The sequence below is a fragment of the Galeopterus variegatus genome, unplaced genomic scaffold (genome assembly GCF_000696425.1).
Source record: "Galeopterus variegatus unplaced genomic scaffold, G_variegatus-3.0.2 Scaffold3252, whole genome shotgun sequence".
Classification (NCBI taxonomy): Eukaryota; Metazoa; Chordata; class Mammalia; order Dermoptera; family Cynocephalidae; genus Galeopterus; species Galeopterus variegatus.
Genome location: NW_007729363.1, coordinates 138,203 through 161,306, shown reverse-complemented (window position 1 = coordinate 161,306; position 23,104 = coordinate 138,203). Strand labels below are relative to the sequence as shown.

General features: G+C 38.5%; 1 protein-coding gene across 7 annotated transcripts in view; it reads right to left on the bottom strand.

Moving 5' to 3' along the window:
• Nucleotides 1–23,104, bottom strand: part of MCF2 (MCF.2 cell line derived transforming sequence) — a 98,037-nt gene that overhangs the window by 36,786 nt on the left and 38,147 nt on the right. For 3 of the 7 annotated variants that reach the window (XM_008584379.1, XM_008584380.1, XM_008584381.1), the window contains exons 1-6: nucleotides 21,541–21,898; nucleotides 6,594–6,713; nucleotides 5,506–5,622; nucleotides 3,871–4,020; nucleotides 1,958–2,091; nucleotides 1,531–1,645 (exon numbers count right to left, since the gene is read on the bottom strand). In XM_008584379.1, coding sequence (XP_008582601.1) covers nucleotides 1,531–1,645; nucleotides 1,958–2,091; nucleotides 3,871–4,020; nucleotides 5,506–5,622; nucleotides 6,594–6,713; nucleotides 21,541–21,591 — 687 coding nt within the window. In that variant the 5' untranslated portion in view covers nucleotides 21,592–21,898. Of the gene's footprint in view, nucleotides 1–1,530; nucleotides 1,646–1,957; nucleotides 2,092–3,870; nucleotides 4,021–5,505; nucleotides 5,623–6,593; nucleotides 6,714–21,540; nucleotides 21,899–23,104 lie in introns of those variants that run through there. The other 4 variants (XM_008584382.1, XM_008584384.1, XM_008584378.1 and 1 more) reach the window with 2 other exon arrangements.

The following is a 23,104-nucleotide window of genomic DNA, read 5'->3' as shown; positions in this document are numbered from 1 at the left end:
TAATATAAAAGTATTCCACTGCTGTTAGATGTACTGAATTTGACAACTGTACTGTGGTTATGTAAGGGAATATTCCTATTATTAGAAAAAACTGAAGTATTCAGGGGAGAAAGGGCTGTCATGTACGCAACTTACTCTCAAATGGCTCAGAAAATATATCATTTTTCTGCAAAAAATTATCTGTTTATATGAGGGTGTCTACCAAAAGTTCATGGATAGATTCGTATTATCTTTTAATTCTACTCTTCCACGAACTTTTTGAAGCATCCTTGTATATGAGCGAGCTAGTACAAATGATAACACAAATGGGACAGAACATTATCAATAAATCAATCTGGGGAGAAGGTATACGGGTGTTTTTACTTTTGTTATGTTTGCAGCTTCTCTGTAAGTCTGAATTTTCAAATATGTTATTTTGCTTTTTTAAAAAAGTAAGCTCCTAAACATATGGACCTTGTGTACATATCACTATGAGATCAGACCTTGTCAGTAAGATCACAATCTAAGGCAAACAACAGTACTACCTAGAGACAGCAATCAATGACTTGGAGAAAACAGAATACGACCATAGGACAAGAATTTAGTATGGACGCAAATTAACATATAAGTATATGCATACCGGCTATGTTCAGGAAAACTGTTATTTTGCATGTATTTGGTTGGGGAGGGTGGAAAGACACGTGGAAGGACTAAGAGCAATTTGACCTATTCTTGCTTTAAGGAAGGTTTCATGGAGAAAACGTCATTTCAGAAGCTGTTTGAACAAAAGGGGAGGGAAAGGCTGGTAGTAACTGTGCCCAGAATGCAATACTCCTCCCCAGCCTAAATCTGCTAGAGCAAATGAAATAGCAAGCAAGCCATTTGGGGCAGAAAACAACCTGGGCACACACAGAAAAGAAGTGAGTTTTCCTCAGATCCCCTGGTAAAGTACTATGAAAGAGACTGGGAGGAGCTCAGACATGCCTGCAAAAGAAATGGAAGAAACTAAAGCCATGTGCCTTGACCACATATGATGGATTTTTCCAGAATGGTCCACTGGAACATACTTTTAATCATTAAAATGTAACTAAACATGATTTAATTTCATCTGTCAGGCTTCTCACAGAAATAAATTCCTGGATCAGAAAAAAATGTTTGCTAGATCATATTAAATATAGTCAGCATAGGTATGTGGTATTTAAAAACCAAGAAGAAAGTTGGTGTTATTTTCTTGGAAAACTATCCCATAGCCTGATAGCGTTTTAGATCTAAAATAAACTTGACTTCTGAATCTTAACTTTGTCCCTGTCATATATATTGTCACTTAAGTACTTTCTCATAGGAAACGAGTAAGCCCAAGAAGTAGAAGTCTTAGAATTTCTGTAGAGGTTTTCTTCAGTCTATGTCAAAGTTCACTTACACTTGCCTCTTCTTTTTCTCTCTATAGGTATAAATGGGCATCTTGTAAGACTGAATTTCTGATGATTAACGAATAAGAACATCTGGCATAATGAAAAGAATTGTATAAAAGAAATAAATGTTTTAACTGACCTCTTGAAAATCCTGCTCAAACTTCCACAGTTGTAGATACTGCTCCATTTTTAATTGGTGTTTTTCCCAAAATCCATCAAAAGCTGTTTCCATATCACGTACTTGACTCAGCAATCTTAACAAAGAAAAGCCAAAGAATTCCTTAAAAACAATCATCTGTTTTGTAGGTATCCAGATAAACCCGGTCTAGATATTAAGAATTATAGGCAAAGTCATAGCCTGTGACACTTGGTTCAAATAAAGACAATCAATGTCCACAGCAGAACCTCTTCTACAAGCAAACTAATGTCTGCAGGACAACCCAAGAAGAAGTTCTCAGATTTCCAGAGGTGGCAGGAATACGTTCACACTTAACAGATTGCAGAAAAAATGTCTAATTCCCTTTCAAAAACATAAAATAAGTCTTAACCAAAAAGGGAATACTCACTTATTAACAGTGTGCCAGTCACCATTTATTTGCTTATGACATTCTAGTCTTGAACTGACAGCTTCTGCAGTGTCAGGCACTTCCAAATTTGTTAGCAGAAGTCTTCCTTCTTTGGTTACAGCTGTAATATCATTCTGTCCAAAAGCACAACAGGATGAATCAGCCAATTCATATTCTAACCTTAACCACATAACCAGAAGGGAGCATACACGTATGGCATGCAGAATAGAAACAGCAGTTCTAGAACAGTCTTTGCTTTCATAGCTGTCTGAAAAATCAAGGAAGACTTCAGCACCACAGAATCTAAAAGCTGCGAGGATCCCAGAAGCCCCTGACTTCAAGAGGGATGTTGCCGTCACTATTTTTATAAGATGGTTAAAGGCAGAAATACCATGTGCTCTGTTTATAGCCTCCTTTTCTTCTCTTACTGATAGAAAGTTCCAACCTATTCCATTCCATTCTGCTAATACTTTTAGTGTGCTCAAATAAAGCAGTAGTAGCACAAGAATTACCACACTTACAGATAATATCTAATGCATATTCAGACACAGTTAGATATATTTTCTACTAATCCTTAATTGTTACCAATCACTCCCTACCTTAAGTCTTATTCTATTTTACATTTGCGATTAATGAATTCATTATGAAGCACGTGTCTCTACTGAGAAGGTCTTAACCTTAGAGAGTGGTCTAAGAACACAGACCTTCTTCAGACATACAAGAGTGATGTAAGGCCTCCTTCAGGAGGTCCAAGGGCCCCCTGAAATTGCAAGCAAAAATTTGGGTGTACGTCCATTTTTCTGGAAACAGATTCCATGATACCATCAGCAATATGAGTAAGACATAAACATGAACAGCTAATACTTATGAAGTGCCAACTATGTGCCAAACACTGTTGTGCACAGTCACGTACTTTACCTCATTCCATCCTCACAACAACTCTACACAAGGTGTGCATGTGTCACCATCATTAACCTCATTGTACAGACAAGGAAACTGAAAGTCAGACAGGGGAGGCAAAGTGCCCAACGTCACACAGTCTGTGAGGGACAGAGCCTTCTTTCTTTGGACAGAGTTTCACTTTTAGATTGTGATTCAAAAATGGTTTCTCTCCTCTTCTTCATTGAAACATAGCACCTCTCCATAGAGCTGGAGTCTGCCAGTGCACCCAGCACGCCTCTTATCATACGAAGGACATGACTTATACATGGCTGCCTGGTGCTTGTTCAGATCAGTCTTAAACTTCTTGAGGAAAATGACTCCAAATGTACTTGCTAATTGTCTGAATTGTGCCTCGGAATTCTTCACGACCCAACACTCCAGACAGTACTGGGGTACAAGAACAAAATCAATCTGCCACCCCTGGTCTACTGAAGAAAACATCAAGAACTAGTATTCTGTGGAAGAGAGACCTTGTTAATCAGCTGGGCAATGTTGGCTTTGGTCACAATACTAGTTCATGACAGAGATGGGACAAGGAACCCGGCCTCCTGACTCCTCATCCTTCTCCCATTTCACACTGTACATGTGGTGGAGTTTAAACCACAACACCTCTCTGGCTCTTGAATGTCACCACTGCTTTCCAAATGAGGGGGCCTTCCCATAAGATAAAGAATAGATGGTTTAAAAAAAAAAAAAAAAGACTGTAGATCTTTCATTCTGGAGCATTTATAAGCCATTCTATTTACAAATGAACAATTTCTCAAGACACTGCACCATTTACAAAGGGGACACTTAGATTCAACATATCCAGAACGTTCTTCTCTTGTAAAGTATTTTTTATAGTTTTTTATATAATATATAAATATCTTTTATCTCCCCTTAAGCAACAGGGTGAAATGGACACATTAAACACCTCTCTAAAAAAAGAAAGACCATGAAAAACTTCTATGTGTTCACTCTATCAGACATACCTTCAACAAACGATACCTTTCAGCACGAACTGCCAGAATTTTTTCTACTGCAGGAATATCATTTGGTAGTTCGGTCTCAGCCAGTTCAGTTCCAAAGGCCTGTAACATCTGAGCCATTTCTTTCACTGTGAGGGCAAAATTTTCTACAGCCTGCAAAAAGCCAATATTTCCTTTAATTCTATGGAAACTCGGCCAGCATATCAAAACCTATATCAGTAATTGTATTTATTTTTATTTGAGTATAACAGCAAACACATATACTATGAACTCTCCTCCGCTAAGGAAATTTGGCATTGCCCTTGGCAATCAACTCTAACTTTGCACCTAAGCCTCTAAGAAACTAAAGCAAAGTTAAGTGTCCTCCTGAATGTCTTTTATCTAAATTTCTTCATTTGTTTCTTGGGACTGATGAAAACTATTTCTTAAAGCTGCTATGTACTGAGTAATTTGTTTCATGCCCTTGAAAATCACAGTGTTTTCTTTATTCTATTAAACTCTGTAATTGGTAAAATTACTTTATAATCACTTTATCTCTGAAGAGAAAACAGCAAAGCTACTTTATATTTGTTTATTACCATGTATAAACAAGCGTTAGCATTCCAAACAAGGTGATGGTCTAAAACCATGGAGGAATAACTAATCACAACAATTCCTTTCAGGTGCTGCACAAAATTTAAAATTGTACTCCCAAAGGCTCTGTTGCTCTGAAATGGCAAGTAAGGTTTTTTAATTTACTTTCTTTCCAAAATCAATTACTCACAGAAAGAAGGAAAAAATGTAGAGACCACATGAACCATCTGATTACCATGCAGCTCAAGGTATCTGCTCTTTAATTATAACTTTACAGGTTATTAAATGCTAGACACTGCTAATTTTGATAATACACCTTCATATGAATGAATGAATTGTTGAATGAAGAAGAGAGATGAGAAAAATGAAATCCTGATTTAATAAAATATCATTTCCTTAGGAATATCACTTCCTATCAGAAGCGTTTCTAGGATTTAAAGTCAAGATACTTACACCACAGACTCACACCTGACAGATGCAGGGGCTTACCTATTTGTAAATTCCTAAAACAGAAGGATTCTTTCCTATAAATCCAGTTGCCTCAGGAGCATCACTAAGATGATGAGATTAATAATATTACTTGCATTTATTGATGGTTTGCCATATGCTAGGCACTGTGCCAAATATTCTACATCTGTTCTCTCATTTAATCTTTCCAAGATCCCTATAAGGTAAGGTATTATTATTCCCATTTTATAGTTAGAAAAACTAAGACTCAGAGAAGTTATGTATCTTATCCAAGGTCATACAACAAAAAATCAGTAGTGCCAGGATTTAAACCCAAACGCTTTGTTTCTTAAAGTTACTACATGACCACAGGGGATGGGCAGAGTATGATTTCCTTATTCCCTACGCCTCTCCTTCAATTGCCATGTTCAGTGACTCTTCATCATTTCTAGATATTTCCTATGGGAAAAAAAAAATTCAAGATGTTGAATTATATATGTATTTAAAAGGAAGGAGCCCCAGAAATCTGTTTTTCTTTCAAACAGGAAAAATTCCTAGAACTAGATTTAAACGTTAACATAAGCTATATGCTCTACAGTAAGGGCAAAAGCAACATACATTTCTGAAGATGATCCATTCACTCTGGTAGTACTGCAAGGTGCCACCTAACTCAGGGGTTAACTGCTTGTCATCAATGTATGCCAGCAAATCACTAACTGAGTTCAGCATAACAACCTATAAAAATAAACAAGAAAGATACTGTTAACTGCCTTTCATGGCATCCCTCCATTAAACTGCAAAATGAACTTTAGCAAACAGTTAGCAGAAAGGTATCTTTTATAAATGGTTCAAACAGTTCTCTCCTGTACAGGCCCCCACACATGTATGCATACCTTCTTCAGGTAATAATAGTTTTAATTTACAAAACATTTCTCTTTAAAGCAAAATTAATCTCTATAGAAGCCAAACACCTAATTCTCCTTTGTCTAAAAGTTTGCATTGTTAATGGTTAAGCTTCTGAAAGAACATATGCCCACAACAAATAAAAGGACATTATGTAGAATGTTATAATTTATCAGGAGGGACTGATCTTTTCAAAAGTATCAAAATTTATGAGCACTCTATTCCTAACCCTAAAAACATATAACAATATCTTTTTTTTTTTTTTTTAAGATGACTGGTAAGGGGATCTTAGCCCTTGACTTGGTGTTGTCAGCACCACGCTCAGCCAGTGAGCGAACCGGCCATCCCTATATAGGGATCTGAACCCGTGGCCTCGGTGTTATCAGCACCGCACTCTCCCAAGTGAGCCACGGGCAGCCCTTAACAATATCGTTAAAAAAAAAAAAAAAGAACATGGTACTCTGAACTAGCTCAGGATGTAAGCTCATGGGAGTTCGAATACGTAAAATACATACTCATTTTCACTAAAAATAAAATCCCCTGATTATATGCCCCCCCCCACACATATATAACATACGTGATATATATTTTATTGAAGAGGAATTGCTTTATTATAAATTGATGAATCTATTTCTTTTTTAACAGCAGAAACAGAAGACTTGGGGCATTTTAAACTTAGATTTTTGGAAGACAAATTTTTTTTTCTTTTAAATGTTATGTGGGCACATGTAAAACATAAACAGCATGATAAAAAGTCTTCATGAGAATTAAAGGGACAAAACATTTAAATAACATATTCTTACTGGTAATTTCAGCATGAAATCCTCCTGACTAAATCGAAATCCAATGTCTGTGAAAGTTCGTTGAAGAAAACTGGTAGGACGTAAAACCAAAACCAAGTGCAAGTTCCCAGGGAAGGAAGCCTGTAGAAAGAACGAACAGAAAAAAGAAAAGAAAGAAAAGAAAAAAAGAGAATTGTCAAAAACAAGCACTCAACCGAGCCCATATCAGAAAATATGTAATTGTGGGAAATAAAATTTAAAGTCATAAAAGCCAGTAAAAGGCCAACACTATAAAAATGGATATTGATAAAATCTAAAAGCATGGAAATAGTAATAAAAATAATGTAAGGTTATCAGGTCAGATCCTTGAAACGCTCCTAGCATGCAATTTTCTCACACTAGACAAGTAGATCCCAAGTTATGAAGAATTGGATTCTAAATCTTCATTTTAAAGTTAGTAAATGAACTAAAATTGCATTTATTTCCTGCAAAAACAAGTAGAATTAGGAGGCAGTTTCCTAGGAGAGACCTAAAAGCCAAAGGGAGCTGAAATACCGTGTACTTACACTAAAAAATGAAAGAAAACCAAATCATAAAATCATATTTTTATTTTCATTCAAGCAACATTCACTGAATACCTTCTATGCAGTCCACTACATGTATTTAAATGAATGATTATCAAGCACTCTTAGGCACTGAATGTGCACACATTAATAAAATATAGTCCCTACCCAGCTGGCAAGCAAATGACAGTCTAATCGGAGTCCATTAGTAATAAGTTACTAATAAAATAAGATAAATTGGTAATAATAAGTTGATTATATATTACATATATAATAAGTTGATAAGTGAAACAAAGGGATTAGAATGACATACAAGGGAAAGTGATAGCACAAAGCCTCCTACATGTAGGAAGGTCAAAAAGGTCTTGAGGCATAAAGAGGAATTAATTGGATTGGAATGTCATTCTAGTTCACCAATGTTTCCCCAACTTCTAGAAAAATGCTGGCACATAGTAGGCAATCAAAAATAACTGCTATATGAAAGAATTCAATTGACAAATAAGTCTTTCAATGCAAAATTAGTGAGAAGTGGAATAGCATGGCCCAATATTTATAATAAATTACCAAGTATTAAATGCTTACTCTGTCAACACACAATTATGTTAAGTGAAATAAGCCAGGCAAAGAAACAGAAATACTGCATGTTCTCACAGATAACTTGCTGTTAGGAAGGAAGTGGGGGGAGGAAAGGATGGAAGAAGGAAGGAATGAAGGAAAGAAAGAAAGAAAAGATCACAACAATATGATGTTGAACTTTCAGAAGGAGAGAATAAACCTAAGGATACTAGAGATGGGGGGAAGGGAGGAAGGGGGTTTGGGAAGTGATAGATCAGGCAAAGGGCATGAAGAAATATCACTATTTGTAAGAATGAATATGCCAATAATAAATTTTTAAAAATTTTTAAAGATCAGTAGCATTTTTATACTCCAACAATGAACTAGCAGGAAAAGAAATCAGGAAAGCAAGCCCATTTACAATAGTTACCAAAAAAATAAAATAACTAGGAATCACCTTAACCAAGGAGGTGAAAGGTCTCTACAATGAGAACTACAAATCACTGTTGAAAGAAATTAAAGAGCACACAAAAAATGGAAAGATATTCCATGCTCTTGGATTAGAAGAATTAACATTGTGAAAATGTCCATACTACACAAAGTGATCTACAGATTCAATGCAATCCCCATCAAATTGCCAATGACATTCTTCACAGAAACAGAAAAAACAATCCTAACATCTACATGGAAAAACAAAAGACCCTGAATAGCCAAAGAAATTCTGAGCAAAATAAATAAATAAATAAAGCCAGGGGCATAACATTACCTGACTTCAAATTATGCTACAAAGCTATAGCAACCAAAACAGCATGCAACTGGCATAAAAACAGAATCACAGACCAATGGAACAGAACAGAGAAGTCAGAAATCAACCCATTCACCTACAGTCAATTGACCTTCAACAAAGGCACCAAGAACATACATTGGGGGAAAGACCACCTCTTCAATAAATGGTGCTGGGAAAACTGGATATCCATATGTAGAAGAATGAAACTTAGACCTGTACCTCTCACCATATACTAAAATCAACTCAAAATGGAGTAAGACTTAAATATATGTCCTAAAACTATAAAACTCCTAAAAGAAACATATGGGAAACACTTCAAGAAGTAGGACTGGATAAAAACTTTATGAATATGACCCCAAAAGCACAGGCAAAAAAAGAAAAAAATAAACAAATTGGATTATATCAAACTAAAAAAGTAAAGGAAACAATTAACAGGGTGAAAAGACAACCTAGAGAATGGGAGAAAATATTTGCAAACTATGCATCTGACAAGGGATCAATATCCAGAATATACAAGGAACTCAAACAACTTCACCGTAAAAAAACAACCCATTAAAAAATGGGCAAAGGAGCTGAATAGACATTTCTCAAAGGAAAGTATACAAATGTCCATCAGACAAATGAAAAAATGCTCAACATTACTCAGCATCTGGGAAATGCAAATCAAAACCACATTAAGATATCATTTCACACCAGTTACACTGTCCTACATAAAAAAGACAGTAACAAATGCTGGCAAGGATGTGGAGAAAGGGGAACCCTCTCCTACACTGTTGGTGGGACTGTAAATTGGTGCAGCTATTATGGAAAATGGTATGCAGGTTCCTCAAACTACTACAGATAAAGCTACCATATGACCCAGCAATCCCACTGCTGTGTATATGCTCAAAGGAATGGTAATCATCATGTCGAAGGAATATTTGTATTCCCGTGTTTATCGCAGCTCTATTTACAATAGCCAAGAGTTGCAGCCAACCTAAATATTCATTGAATGACTGGATAAAAAAATGTGATATATTTATACAATGGAATACTACTCTGCTATAAAAAAGAATTAAATACTGCCATTTGCAGCAACATGGACGAACTTAGAGAAAATTATGTTAAGTGAAATAAGCCAGGCACAGAAAGAAAAATATTGCATGTCCTCACTTATATGTGAGAGGTAAAAAAAATAATAAAAGAAACAAAGAAACAAAGAACAATACAAAAATCACAATATTACGTTGAACTTTTTTTTTTTTTTCTTTTTTTTTGTCTTTTTCCGTGTCCGGCAACTGATCGCAACCCTCAGTGTTGCCCCCGTACCGGACCGGGGACCGGCAACGGGATTGCAACCCTCGGCGTTGCCCCCGCGCCTCACTCAGCCAGTGAGCAGGAACCGGTCTGTATGTGGGATCCGAACCCTCGGGCGGGAGCGCCGCCGCGCTTCCCAAGAGGCGCACTATCCAGTGCACCACCGGGCCGGCCCTTACGTTGAACTTTTGAGAGAAGAAAACAGAACTGAGGTTACCAGAGGTGGGAAAGAGGAAGGGAGAGGGGGAAAAGGGAGGAACTGGTAAAGGGCCATGAAAATCGATTTCACTGTATAATGAAGAATATACTAATTATCCTGATTTCAACATCACATATTGTACACAGGTACTGATATTCAGTGCTGTACCCCACAGTACAATCAACTATGTTCCAATATGAAATAACGCTTACTCTATGCCAAGTATTTTGGTGATGTTATCATAGTCCCTCATCATCATAATTCTATGGAGGAGTTAGGTCACTCTCTTTTACAAATAAACTGAGGCTCAGCGAGTTTAACTATAACTTGCCCCAGCTGGTGAAACCTTGATTTGCAGCTAAGTCTGTGCACTTAATCACTAAAATACCCTCACCTCTGAAAGAGGCCCCAATCAAGAAAGCTAGAGGAAAATAACACTGGGGGAGAATGGGAGATGGTGTTGGAACAATGTGCAGGAACCACATCAAGAAAGATATATTGGATTTTTTTCCTGGTAGTAAGTGGAGTCTCTAAAATGTTTTGAGCAATAGAACCACATGGTCAGATTTGCATTTTGGAAGGATCAGTCTGGTTTTGGGAAAGCCCAGATTTGGACAAGAGTAGAAGCAGACGGATGAGCTAGGAGGCCAGTACAGCAATCCAAGCCAGGGCGATGAGTTTCTGACGTGCAGCAAAGATAGCAAGACAATGATTGAATGTTCTTGATGAGAAAGAAGGGATTAGGACAAAACCTTTCCAGATTTGGGGCTTGTGTCACTGGGTGAAAGGTACAACCCTCATTGAGATGGGGAACACAGGAGAGGCAGGTTTTAAGAAGTGGGACAAGATTCGGATTTCTGATTCCCATTTGTAAGCATGTTGGGTTAGAAAGATCAGCAGGACGTGCAGACAGCAGGACGTGCAGACAGCCGGACGTACAAAGGAGGGAAAGAAGTCTAGGCTGGGAGTGTACAGTCAGGAGTCACCAGCCTCAAGACAGAGGATTAAAGCATAATAAGGAAAAATATATCAACAATGTTTCAAATATAATCATATTTTCGGCATGTTGCAATATTAGTAACTGAACAAAGCTATAAGACAAAAATTAATAAGACATTGCGGGGGCAAGGAGTTTATGGGAACTTTCTGTATTTCCTGCTCAATTTTGTTGCGAACTTAAAAATGTTCTAAAAAATGAAATCTATTTTTAAAAAAAGAAAAAAGAAAGAAAGAAAGAAAAGAATAATTTTTACCAAGGTCTAAGACCTAGACTCGGGGAAATGATGCTGAAGCCTGGGGATTTTTAAAATTCAATTTAAAATGATGACAAAACTTTTATGTGTATAATTGATTATAATTAAGTAGCAATGAGAACTGGGGGGGGAGAGAAATGAGTGTGATATTCACAAATAGGTAAATGAAGAGTATAAAATCAAATCAATGAATTAAATAATACTTATGAATAGACACAGATGGGGATGGTTGTTCCACTTACAACTCCCTTCGGTGGCCACGTCTTCGGCGCCCTCTTCCTCCATGTGAGAAATTAATCCCCCTCCTATTATTCTGAACATTAGTCCCGAATGAAAACTGTTATCGTTCTACATGGTCCTACCCTTCCAACACTCAATGATTAGCAGTGATTCGTAGTGTGTTAATATGAAACTTAGATGTAAGCAGGACCAAAGTCCTACCCTAGGATTTTTCAAACTACTGCTGAGGAAAGGAAATTTTGAGGATGCCATTCCAGAGCTACTGGCAGCCAGGACCCCTGTTGTTGGAGAAAGCTTATTTCAAAGAACAAAGTCAACACATGTACACACATGGAGGTAAGAGACAGAGTTTCAATGATAATGGATATCCTACCCTCGATTAGGTACATAATGCATATTTTATTATGTTAAGCATAGTACACATTTCCCACAGTTATTACAAGAATTAAAAGAAGTAATGCGTGGTACTGATAACACCAAGGTCAAGGGCTCGGATCCCTGTACCAGCCAGCTACTAAAAACAAAATAAAAGAAATAATGACTCTAGAGGCACTTTGTAAACTCAAAAAAAATTAATAAGATAGTTTTTAAAATTTATCTTTGACTCTTAAACCTAAGGACAAGTAGGAAACTTTAGGGATATGGATAAAGCCTTGCTTAAGGGGAGAATCTGACGGGGACTTGTAGGAACTTTGGGCCTATTTTTAGGTTGAGAGAGCAACTGATTCTATTTCTATCCCATCCACTTTGGGAATTAAGCCTTTCCTTTTCCTTCACCTAGGTAAATTACCAGTACATTGTACTTACCTGCCTTGAACCAGCTTTTTTTTCACTTTTGAATGAAATCAAAAGCACCCTCTTTCACCAACAAAAAGCAAATTACTTTTATTCTTTCATGGGTTCTAGGTTGATCTGGTTTCATAGTCTTTTTCTCTCTGACTTTCCCTAATCTCTTACTCTTTGGTGATTTATGAATTCTCTAGATGCAAAGCCCTAGGGCTGTAAACCTTAATCCCTGGATACTCACCCATGTCAGAAATTGTGTGTGTTGGGGCCGGCCCGGTGGCGCACTGCTACAGTGCGCCGCTTGTAAGCGTGGCAGCGCTCCCGCCCGAGGGTTCGGATCCCACATACAGACCGGTAGCTCACTGGCTGAGCGAGGTGTGGGGGCAACACCGAGGGTTGCAATCCCGTTGCCGGTCCTGGTCCGGTTCGGGCGCGACACTGAGGGTTGCGATCCGTTGCTGGTCACGAAAAAAGACAAAAGAAAGGAAAAAAAAAAAAAAAAAAGAACACGTGTGTGGGAGGGCCAGCCCGTGGCTCACTCAGGAGAGTGTGGTGCTGATAACACCAAGGCCATGGGTTCAGATCCTATATAGGGATGGCCAGTTAGCTCACTGGCTGAGCGTGGTGCTGACAACACCAAGTCAAGGGTTAAGATCCCCTTACCGGTCATCCTTTAAAAAAAAGAAAGAAATTGTGTGTGGGATGGGAGGGGGTGGAAGGATTCCGTGTGCAACTCTCTGCCTGAGGTAAGGCCCTGGTCTCTACCCTGCCATTCTACAGAGAGCAAGGCTGTCCCAGCAGCCAGGTCCAGAAATGACTGCTCGCACCGCAGGGAACAAAGTAGAAAGGAGAGAGTAGCAAAATCACTGTCCACAGAATCAGTAGGGAAGTGATTTTAGGCAGAGGTAGAGAGTATTCAGCCACTCATAAGTCAGGGATTTTATGCTGGGTGTTTATTAAATCAGTCGTTGCTCTGTTTGATAAAGTGGTTTATCCCAAACATTGACAACTGCATAAATTGCTTCTAAAGATAATTCTATATTGTAATCAGATCTTTTTTAAGTAAAACCCTCTGACTGTTTTATCATGCATTTTCTTTCCCTAATTCCTTCAAATGTTTAGTAATTCACTTGTCACAAAAGCCCACAAAAATTTGCATTTTTAAAGAAAATGCACTATCAAAGGATGAAAACTTCATTTATTGCCTGCATAATTACACTTACAATGTTTTTCATTTTAGGATAATTTTAGACTCTTTATTGAGCTATCATGCGTATCTTTCTAAAGCACATGGATTCTGTCAACCCAATAGCTACTCTCAAATTTAGTTGCCATTTGCAACAAAAATCTACATTGGGGAGGGCTGGCCCGGTGGCGCACTTGATAGAGTGCGGCACTTGGGAGTGCAGCGGCGCTCCCGCCGAGGGTTCAGATCCCATATAGAGACCGGTCCGCTTACTGGTTGAGCGCGGTGCGGGCGCGACACTGAGGGTTGCGATCCCATTGCCAGTGACGAAAAAAGACAAAAAGGAAAAAAGAAAAATCTACATTGGGGAAAAGACTGCGTCTTCAACAAGTGGTGCTGGCAAAACTGGATATCCATATGCAGAAGAATGAAACTAGATATGCATCTCTCACCATACACTAAAGTCAACTCAAAATGGATTAAAGACTTAAGTATAAGACCTGAAACTGTAAAATTACTAATGGAAAATATAGGTGAAACACTTCAGGAACTAGGTCTGGGCACAGACTTTATGAACATGAGCCTGAAAGCACAAGCAGCAAAAGAAGAAATAAACAAATGGGACTACATCAAACTAAAAAGTTTCTGCACAGCAAAGGAAGCAATCAACAGAGTGAAATGACAGCCTACAGAGTGGGAGAAAATTTTTGCTAACTATGCATCTGACAAGGGATTAATAGCCATAATATACAAGGAACTCAAACAATTATATAGTAAAAAAACAAACAACACAATTAAAAAATGGGCAAAGGAGCTGAAGAGACATTTTTCAAAGGAAGACATATAAGTGGCCAACAGGTACATCAAAAAGTGCTCAACATCACTAGTCATCAGGGTAATGCCAATTAATACTACACTGACATAACCACCTCACCCCAGTTAGACTGGCTATAATCAAAAAGATGGTGAATAACAAATGCTGGTGAGGGTGTGGAGAGAAGGGAACACTCCTACACTATTTGGGGGGCTGTAAATTAGTACAACCACTATGGAAAACAGTATGGAGGTTTCTCGAACAACTACAGATCTTCCATACAATCCAGCAATCCCACTTCTGGGTATATACCCAGAGGAATGGAAATCATCATGTCAAAGGGATGCCTGCACTCCCATGTTCATTGCAGCTCTATTCACAATAGCCAAGACATGGAACCAACCTAAATGTCCATCGATGGATGACTGGATAAGGAAACTGTGGTATATATACACCATGGAATACTACTCTGCCATAAAAAAGAATGAAATACTCCCATTTGCAACAACATGGATGAGCCTGGAGAAACTTATGTTGAGTGAAATGAGCAAAGCTCAGAGGGATAAATACCACATGTACTCACTCATAAGTAGGAGCTAAGAGAGAAAGGAGGAAGGAAAGAAAGACCACAGTGGTGCGTTGGACTTGAGGGAGAGAACATTCTTTGGGCTACAAAGTGGAGGGGGGCAGAAGGAAGGAGGGAGAGGGAGGTTGGGGATAATTGGGTGGGGGACACCGGGTACAAATGCAATTTGTGGTTATGGGTATACAGCCAGTATGAATCTGGCCCCCTGAGAGGGAGGTTGGGGATAATTGGGTGGGGGACACCGGGTACAAATGCAATTTGTGGTTATGGGTATACAGCCAGTATGAATCTGGCCCCCTTATCATGGGCACGAGGGGTGACAATCAGCTTTGTATCTCATGAATATTCATAACCAATAAAAAAAATTTAGTTGCCATTTGGGGGACTAAATAACTTGTAGGCAACAGCTATACAACTACTAAACAATTGGGTGGCACTCGATTCAGTTAATTTGCCAGAGTTGTGTTTTAAGAAAACTAAATCATACAGTTCAGACCAAGTGCATTGTTTCCATCCCTCATTCCACATGTGAATCTAACACACTTGATTTCTCAGTCCAGGTCCCACTGACTTATCCCAGACCTTGACAAGAGCTTGCCAAACCGTCATATTAAAAGTGAATCCACAACTCACATGAATGACTACTTTTCATAGCTTCACTTTATATATTCCCTCTATCACAAAAAATACATGTACATATATTTATACATATGCAGGACTTCTCAAAGCCTTGAGGTAGGGAAAAGAGATTGGATATTTGGGCATGGCTGGGAATGTCACTATTTCTTTAATGCTTGTTATGAGAATTATGCTCAGAATGAGCACTATTATGACATTGTGCTAAATTTTTACATGCAGTAGGTTCTAGTTTTATCTTCATTTCAAACTGGAGAAACTGAGTGTTGTAGACACAATAATGACTTCCCAAAGATGTACATGTCCTAATCCCTGGAACCACTGAATATGTTACCTTACATGGTAAAAGGGACTTCATAACTGTGATTGGGGATCTTGAGATGGGAAGATTATCCTGGATTATTGAGGTGGAACCGATATAATCACAGGGTTCTTATTAGAAAAAGAGAGAGAGGCAGGAGAGTCAGAGAAGGAGATGTGATGACAGAAGCAGAGGTTAGAGTGATGCAGGGCCACAAACCAAGGAATGTAGACAGTCTCCAGAAGCTAGAAAAGTCAAGGAAATGGATTCTCCTCTAGAGCCTACAGAAGTAACACAGCCCTGCTGACTCCTTGGTTTTAGCCCAGTGAGACTAATCTTAGACTTTTGGCCCCCAGAACTGTACCTATAAATTTGCATTAGCTTAAGCCACTAAATTTGTTCTAATCTGTTACAGCAGCGATAGGGAACTAATACACTGAGATTTTGTAAGGTTAAGTAATTTTTCAAGACCTTCTAGCTTGTAAGTGGCAGAATTAAAACCCAGGTTCACCTGACTTCAGAAACAGACTCTTAATCAACAGGAGGAATTTGTCTTTTTTTTTTTTTTTTTGTGACCGGTAAGGGGACCGCAACCCTTGGCTTGGTGTCGTCCGCACCACGCTCAGCCAGTGAGCGCACCGGCCATCCCTATATAGGATAGGAACCCGCGGCGGGAGCGTCACTGCGCTCCCAGTGCTGCACTCTCCCGAGTGCGCCACGGGGTCGGCCCAACAGGAGGAATTTGGAGAAGCATAATGGGGATGATACACAGGTCAGGTTCAAGGGTGAGAATCTAAACCTCAAGCAAAGGTGACGAAGTTGAATGCCTACCACATGTTAGATAATGTAAGTGTGAAGTAGGCTGGGTTTAATTAAGGTACAGCCTAAATAAGGTGGACAATAGCAATTCACAATCTTCCTATACAGATGTTTTGTTTTGTTTTGTTTTGGTGGCTGTCCAGTAGAGGGACCAAAACCCTTGACCTTTCTTCCCATATGTTGAAGAGCAACAGAAAAGGGTGCGGACTATGGTAAACTGGAGAGCAGCTGAAGAGGGGAGCACTCCCTGGTCAGCTCCAGCTAAATGTCGTCATGTAGGAAGGTGGGCCTAGAATTGCCAAGTCTGATTTCTCAAGAAAAGCCAGAAGTCCTGATTTCTCTGTGGTTCAGATTTTTAAAGATGGGAAACAAATTGAAACTTTGTTAAAATACTGCATAGCAACCTGAGTGAAAAAGCTTCATATATCTGAACATGGGCCAATACCAATATGTGCATGTCCCTCTCTGTGATTGCTGGCTATGAGGATCTGGAGGGGACAGAGCACTCTTGAGAAATTTTAACCTGACATGCACATATGGGTTTAAGATTAGTTTGTGTGTATCTACATGGGCATACCTATAGGTATGCAGAAAGGGTGTTTTTCTCTTTCTGTGCCTGACTTGTTTCACTTAATATCATTTTCTCTAAGTCCATCCATGTTGTTGCGAATGGGAGTATTTCATTCTTTTTTATAGCAGAGTAGCATTCCATTGTGTAGATGTACCACCGTTTCCTTATCCACTTATCGAATGATGGACATTTGGGCTAGTTCCAGCTCTTGGCTATTGTACATAGAGCTGCAGTAAACATTGGAATACAGGTATCCCTTCGGCATGATGATTTCCATTCCTCTGGGTATATTCCCAGCAGTGGGATAGCTGGGTCGTATGCTAGATCTATCTGTAATTGTTTGAGGAACCTCCATACCATTTTCCATAAAGGCTGCACCATTTTGCAGTCCCACCAACAGTGTATGAGAGTTCCTTTTACTCCGCAACCTCGCCAGCACTTATCATTCTCAATACTACACGTTCTCACTTATTTGTGGGAGCTAAAAATTAATAAATAAATAAACACAAAAACAAATAAAGGGTGCGGGGAAGAAGACAGAATAACCACAAAAATTCCTTGAACTATTTAAGCGAAGTGCACAGATACGATTTGGTGGGGGGAAGAGAGGGTGTGGAGAGGAACAGGCAAAGGGGCACGAAAATCAAGTACAGTGTATTTTGAGAAGTAAAATTAAATTGAATTAAATTAATTAAAAAAATAAAATTAAAATAAAAGTAATATCTATCTGATTTTGTGGAGTAAATGTAGGAGATGCTAAAAAGGGGGGGTTTCTCTATATACAGATATTTGTGTAACTGAAAGTTTTAAGATAATCCATTTTAAAGCTAGTATTTAAATAAACTATCAAATAGCATAGGTTATCAAATGGACATATCATAGCAAATACAGCTCAAGACCATTGAGCTTTCCCATTTTGCTTTGGGAATACTACATTTCTAAATTCTTTGGCATGCTGCTTTAAAAATCTCTTATCTGTATGGTTATATAAATATGAAAAGCACAATTTCTATTTTCCCCAAAATCACAGCCTAGATTTTAAAACCATAAATTGTTTCTAAGAACTTGTCAAAAAAGCAAAGGGATGTGGGCAAGGGTCAGCCTTGTTTTATCTTATTGTTTTTTTCTTTAAAAAAAAAAAAAAAAAGACCTCAAGAGAGAGGAAACAGCATTGGTTTTAGCTTCTTGCAGGCATTTTTTTGGAATTCCAACATGTAACCGTTTGAAGTCCCCTCAGTAAAACTGAATGCGCTGTCCGTCTTCACAGAGCTCAGAGCCACATGTCTGCTCACTGAGCATGGCCCTGCTGCAGCGGCTCTTCCTAATACTTCATGGAGACGGGCACAAAATAAGCCTCCTCTCACCCTTCCCTCCTAAAGGACAGATTTACTCCCTTTCACTCACACCTATCCCCACCTGCCCAGTGATATAGTCTCACAGCAGTCACAGCAGCAGGTCTAAACCCAATACATCATTGCACTACTAAAGTCTAGAAAGAAACCTTGTTTAATATTCTCTTGTGTGGTATCTGAGGGAGGCAATTCATACACCCTATGCACACTTTTCAGTTATTCTAGTTACTTCTTTAAAAATGTTTAAAGTGCCTTATATGACATAAAAGTTCAGTTAGTATACAAACAACTTACATTTGTATAGCTATTTTTTTTTTAATCTTTAGGGCAAAGAAAGACAACAACAATAAGAGGGACCCTTGACTGAAAGCCACTACATACATGCCAGGCTTGTTTTATTTATTATCCTATTTAGCCTCATAGCATTGCAGTGAAGTAGTTATTATCCCCTCTTTACAGTTTACAGATGAGCAAACTGGAGCACAGTTGGTAAGCAGTGGCACTAAGGCCTCTCTGGATCCTAAGGGAAGTTTTTCCAGACACTTCACACTTCATCGATCGAATGTGCACTCAGATTCACTGTCTGCTATTTAGGAAAGCCTTGACCTTGACATCTACAAAATGGGACAATAGTAATATTTGAAACAAGTTGTTGGATACCATTTAGCATCACAGAGTCCAGTGAATGGAAATGATTATAATCTAATACCCTAACAGAATATATTGTTGCGATGCTGACCTTGATAAGGTCTGAACCCTCTGTATAGAATATACTGGGGAAAATCTCAGGACCACACGCAACAGAGGATAGTTGTCAACGACATGAGCCACTTCCACACTCTGGCCCCATATCTCCACCCTTAAAGAGTACAGAAAGTACGAGTTACTCCACATGTTGCCAAGCAACTTGCCAAGTGACTTCAGGGGCAGGACAGTCCCAAGTAATACTCCTTCCTTGTCGTTTGCCCTTTCTGTCACACACCTATCTATTCTCATCTCCTTCTCATTCAGCTACAGTCATTGCAATTCCCACCAAGGAACCGGTTCAATTCTCTCTTTGGATTTTAAATTCCACTGGAACATCCTTTTAGGTGTTATCTATTATATCCTCCAGGATCAGCCCAACTCCAGAGACCCTTCAAGGTCAAACCATTTTGTCACCAGCTGAGGTTCAAATTTTTCATTCTGGTCAAGTCCAGTCCATGTAAGCAAAACAAATTTGTATTCCACCATAGTTCTGGCCTTCAGAATTAATTCAATCAATTTCATTTCAAGATATCTCTTCCTAGGGGCCACTTACAGTAATTGATTTATGGGGGAAAAAAACACAGGAAAGAATCAAGGAAAGGTAACAGAAGCATATGCTCTTATTTAAGGTCCAAACACATGTCATCTCCTGCATAAGGCCTTCCCCACCAACTGGAAGTTCTTTCTAAATAGTTATTTATGAACATATTCTACCTTCACTATTAGATTGAGAGCTCCTTCAGCCCAGTAGCCAGTCCATATTTACCTTTTTAATCTCTATTGTGTGTAGCACAGCTGTAGATATGTCTATTCAATGAGTACCTGTGTGCTGTATTTATTTGTGTATATATCAACGTGTGTGTACACATGAAACTAAGTTCGGCACTGAGAGAACATCTCTGTATATAAAGGAATTAGAAACTTTCTGAAAGCTTAAGTCAGTTATCTTTGATAAGAAAAGTGCTAACATCAGTTGCACACAATACTGAAAAACATATACTTAGGCATTTTTTTTTTTTTTTTTTTGTCCTTTTTGAGACTGGCTGCACCGTGCTCAGCCAGTGAGGCTGAGCCAGTGAGCGGTGAGCCAGTGAGCGGTCATCCCTATATAGGATCCGAACCCGCGGCGGGAGCGCTGCTGCACTCCCAGCGCCGTACTCTCCCGAGTGCGCCACGGGCTCAGCCCTATACTTAGGCATTTCTTGTGCACCATAAATTGTCTGTTAAAAGTCTGAAGCTATTATTCTCATAATACAAAATCATGTATACAACTGGAGATATAATTTTTTCAAAATAAAACGTTTCATATCCTAAGTGTGATTTTTAAAACAGCATTCTGTGCTAAGAACTTTATTAGAAAATAAATCATTTACTCACCCATTGATGCTCACAGTCATCCAATAACAATAAAATTCTTCCTTACTTTTTACCAACTTGTACCTTCTTACTTTTGTGTGTGTGCTCAATTTTTTTAGTAGGCAAATTTAGATTTTAACCTATAACATCAGTAATATTATCTTAAGTGTTAAATTAGCTAGCGTTATTTCAACATTTCTCTAAAATACATCTTAAGATCACATTAGAAATTTGCTGGGAATTTAGTATATAAATGAATTAATGAAAGGAAACTTTAGGTAGAAGAGTATTTGAAATGTATCTGAGAGGAAAGATTTCCAAATTCTATCCTATATTAAAAAGTGAGTCCCTTTCTTTTTCCTGAGAAGAAAAAAGTTATCAACAGGCTAGAATTTTGCATCTTTAAGTTTGGAGAAGAATTGAAACCAAGACGACTTCAAATTATTAGACTTTAAAATTTTTTCACTTGTACAGTAACACCCAGGAAGGGCTGCCTTTCTAAGTGCTGATAAAATCACCTCCAGACCTGCCCAAGATATTATACCCTACTTGACCACAGTAAAAGAAAGAATAAATCCTTTTGCTCAGTATTATTTTAACTCGTGATTTAAAGCTACACTGCCGGACGTTTCAAAATTGTTCATACAGTCTTAAATAACATGACTAAACAGTGCTCCCTCACAAATTCGATGACATTTCGATTTTGAAATTATATTCTACCCCCTGGATTCCCTTAAATTACCCTATGTCAATATCATAGGAATCGCAACAACGCAATCCATGCAAATACAGGTCTGCATTCTTTCCTTCTGTCTTTAAAAGCCCCCCTCTGCAGTCTGTGCTATAGCACCATGCTGCAGCATCCCTGCACTTGAACTTGGGCATAGGCTTTCCAGGACTGCAGGCAGAGAGAGCCCTTACCGCATTCCTTCTGAACCTCATCTTGCCTCTCGGGGGATTTGCTTCTGCCATCTCTCCTATCCACAATTACACTCTTCTTTTCCAATTGTCAATGCAACATTGATGAAATATGAGCTGCTTCTTGGGTAGTATTTAAAAACGGCAGCCAAAAATCTCTATCAGACAAAGCTACCGTAGCTGCTTTCATTACCTCCGTGGCACCGCTGCAGAAAAACCACTATCCCTGATTAGTCAGCTGACAGATCCTTCCCTGCTGTTCATTGTAATTCAGAGTTAACACATTCCCCCAGTTACTTAGCCTGATTGAACCTCGTGGATTAGCTTGTGCTGAGCTGCTCAAGAAGATCAGGCATGTCCTAAGAGTAGAGAAAGGAAAAAACCGACTCTTCCTAGGGGCAGTCTTGATGGGACTGGCTTTCTCCTCTGCGCAGTTTGATTTTTAAGGTGGAATGCTCAGAATCTTTGTGAAGGTAGTACTAACTGATACCTTATTCTCTTGTCTGTGACTTACATTTCAATTCTGTTTTGTCTTTTATTTTTATTAAATTCTAGTCAGGGTTTAAACCTGGTGAAAGGTTACAGTTTGTGAAATTTTGTTCTGATAATAATCTAGAAAGAACAGAATATGCAAACTTTTTAAGATGGATGGGACTCTCTCCCAAATTCCCAAATGAACCTTTCCCCAAAATGTATGACTAAAACAAACAAATAAAAAAAACCCTGCCTCCTCTCATTAATTATGAAGTACAACCTAACTGCTTTAGTTTATTTTGGGGGGTTGTTGGTTGTGGTGGTGGTTTTTCGTGTGTTTTGTTTGTTTTTTGGGGTTTTTTTTTTTTTTTGCAGCTGGCTGGGATGGGGGTTTTGTTTATTTTGGAATCTGCAGACTAAGGTCTTCAAACTGAATTGTAGGATTATTTCACAGACACTCGTTTAAAATAATACACCTATCTACACATTGGTAGCTTTCACCAAAAATCCTTTCTGAATGCCAACTTTTGCTCTCAAAATTAACTTGTATTCTATATTTACCTTTATTTCAAACAGTGCCCAATAGCTATTAATGGTTGAGATATAACTAATGTGCTCTTGAGTATGAAGATAGAAACTATACCACAAGCAAAAGTATTTAAAATGTTAAAAAGAAACAACACCTAAAACAACCTATAGCCAGTTACATGTCATCAGCACCTGCACCCCCACTCTTGCCCAGTAGCATCAATTTGGAAGCTATTAGAATAAAAGGACCCGGAATTCCAAGCTCGTTACTGAGCATGGTTCATACTTCCCCACTGAGAGAGCAGCCCTAGGAAAACAAAAAGGGAGTGTCACTCCCCAAGAAACAAGTCATTACCCCTCTGTTGACCTCCGACTGACAGGTTCGAGACCTAATCTTACATTTCTCTTTTTTGAAAAATAAGACCTCTATTCCAAGCAACCTATTTGAATAATAATAATAATATAACCAAAAAACTGATGCCATGTGCCAGTCACACAATAAAAATTTAGTCAAGAAAGTACTGTGTTGGCCAAAAGAAAAAAACCTCAAAAATGTTTTATGGCA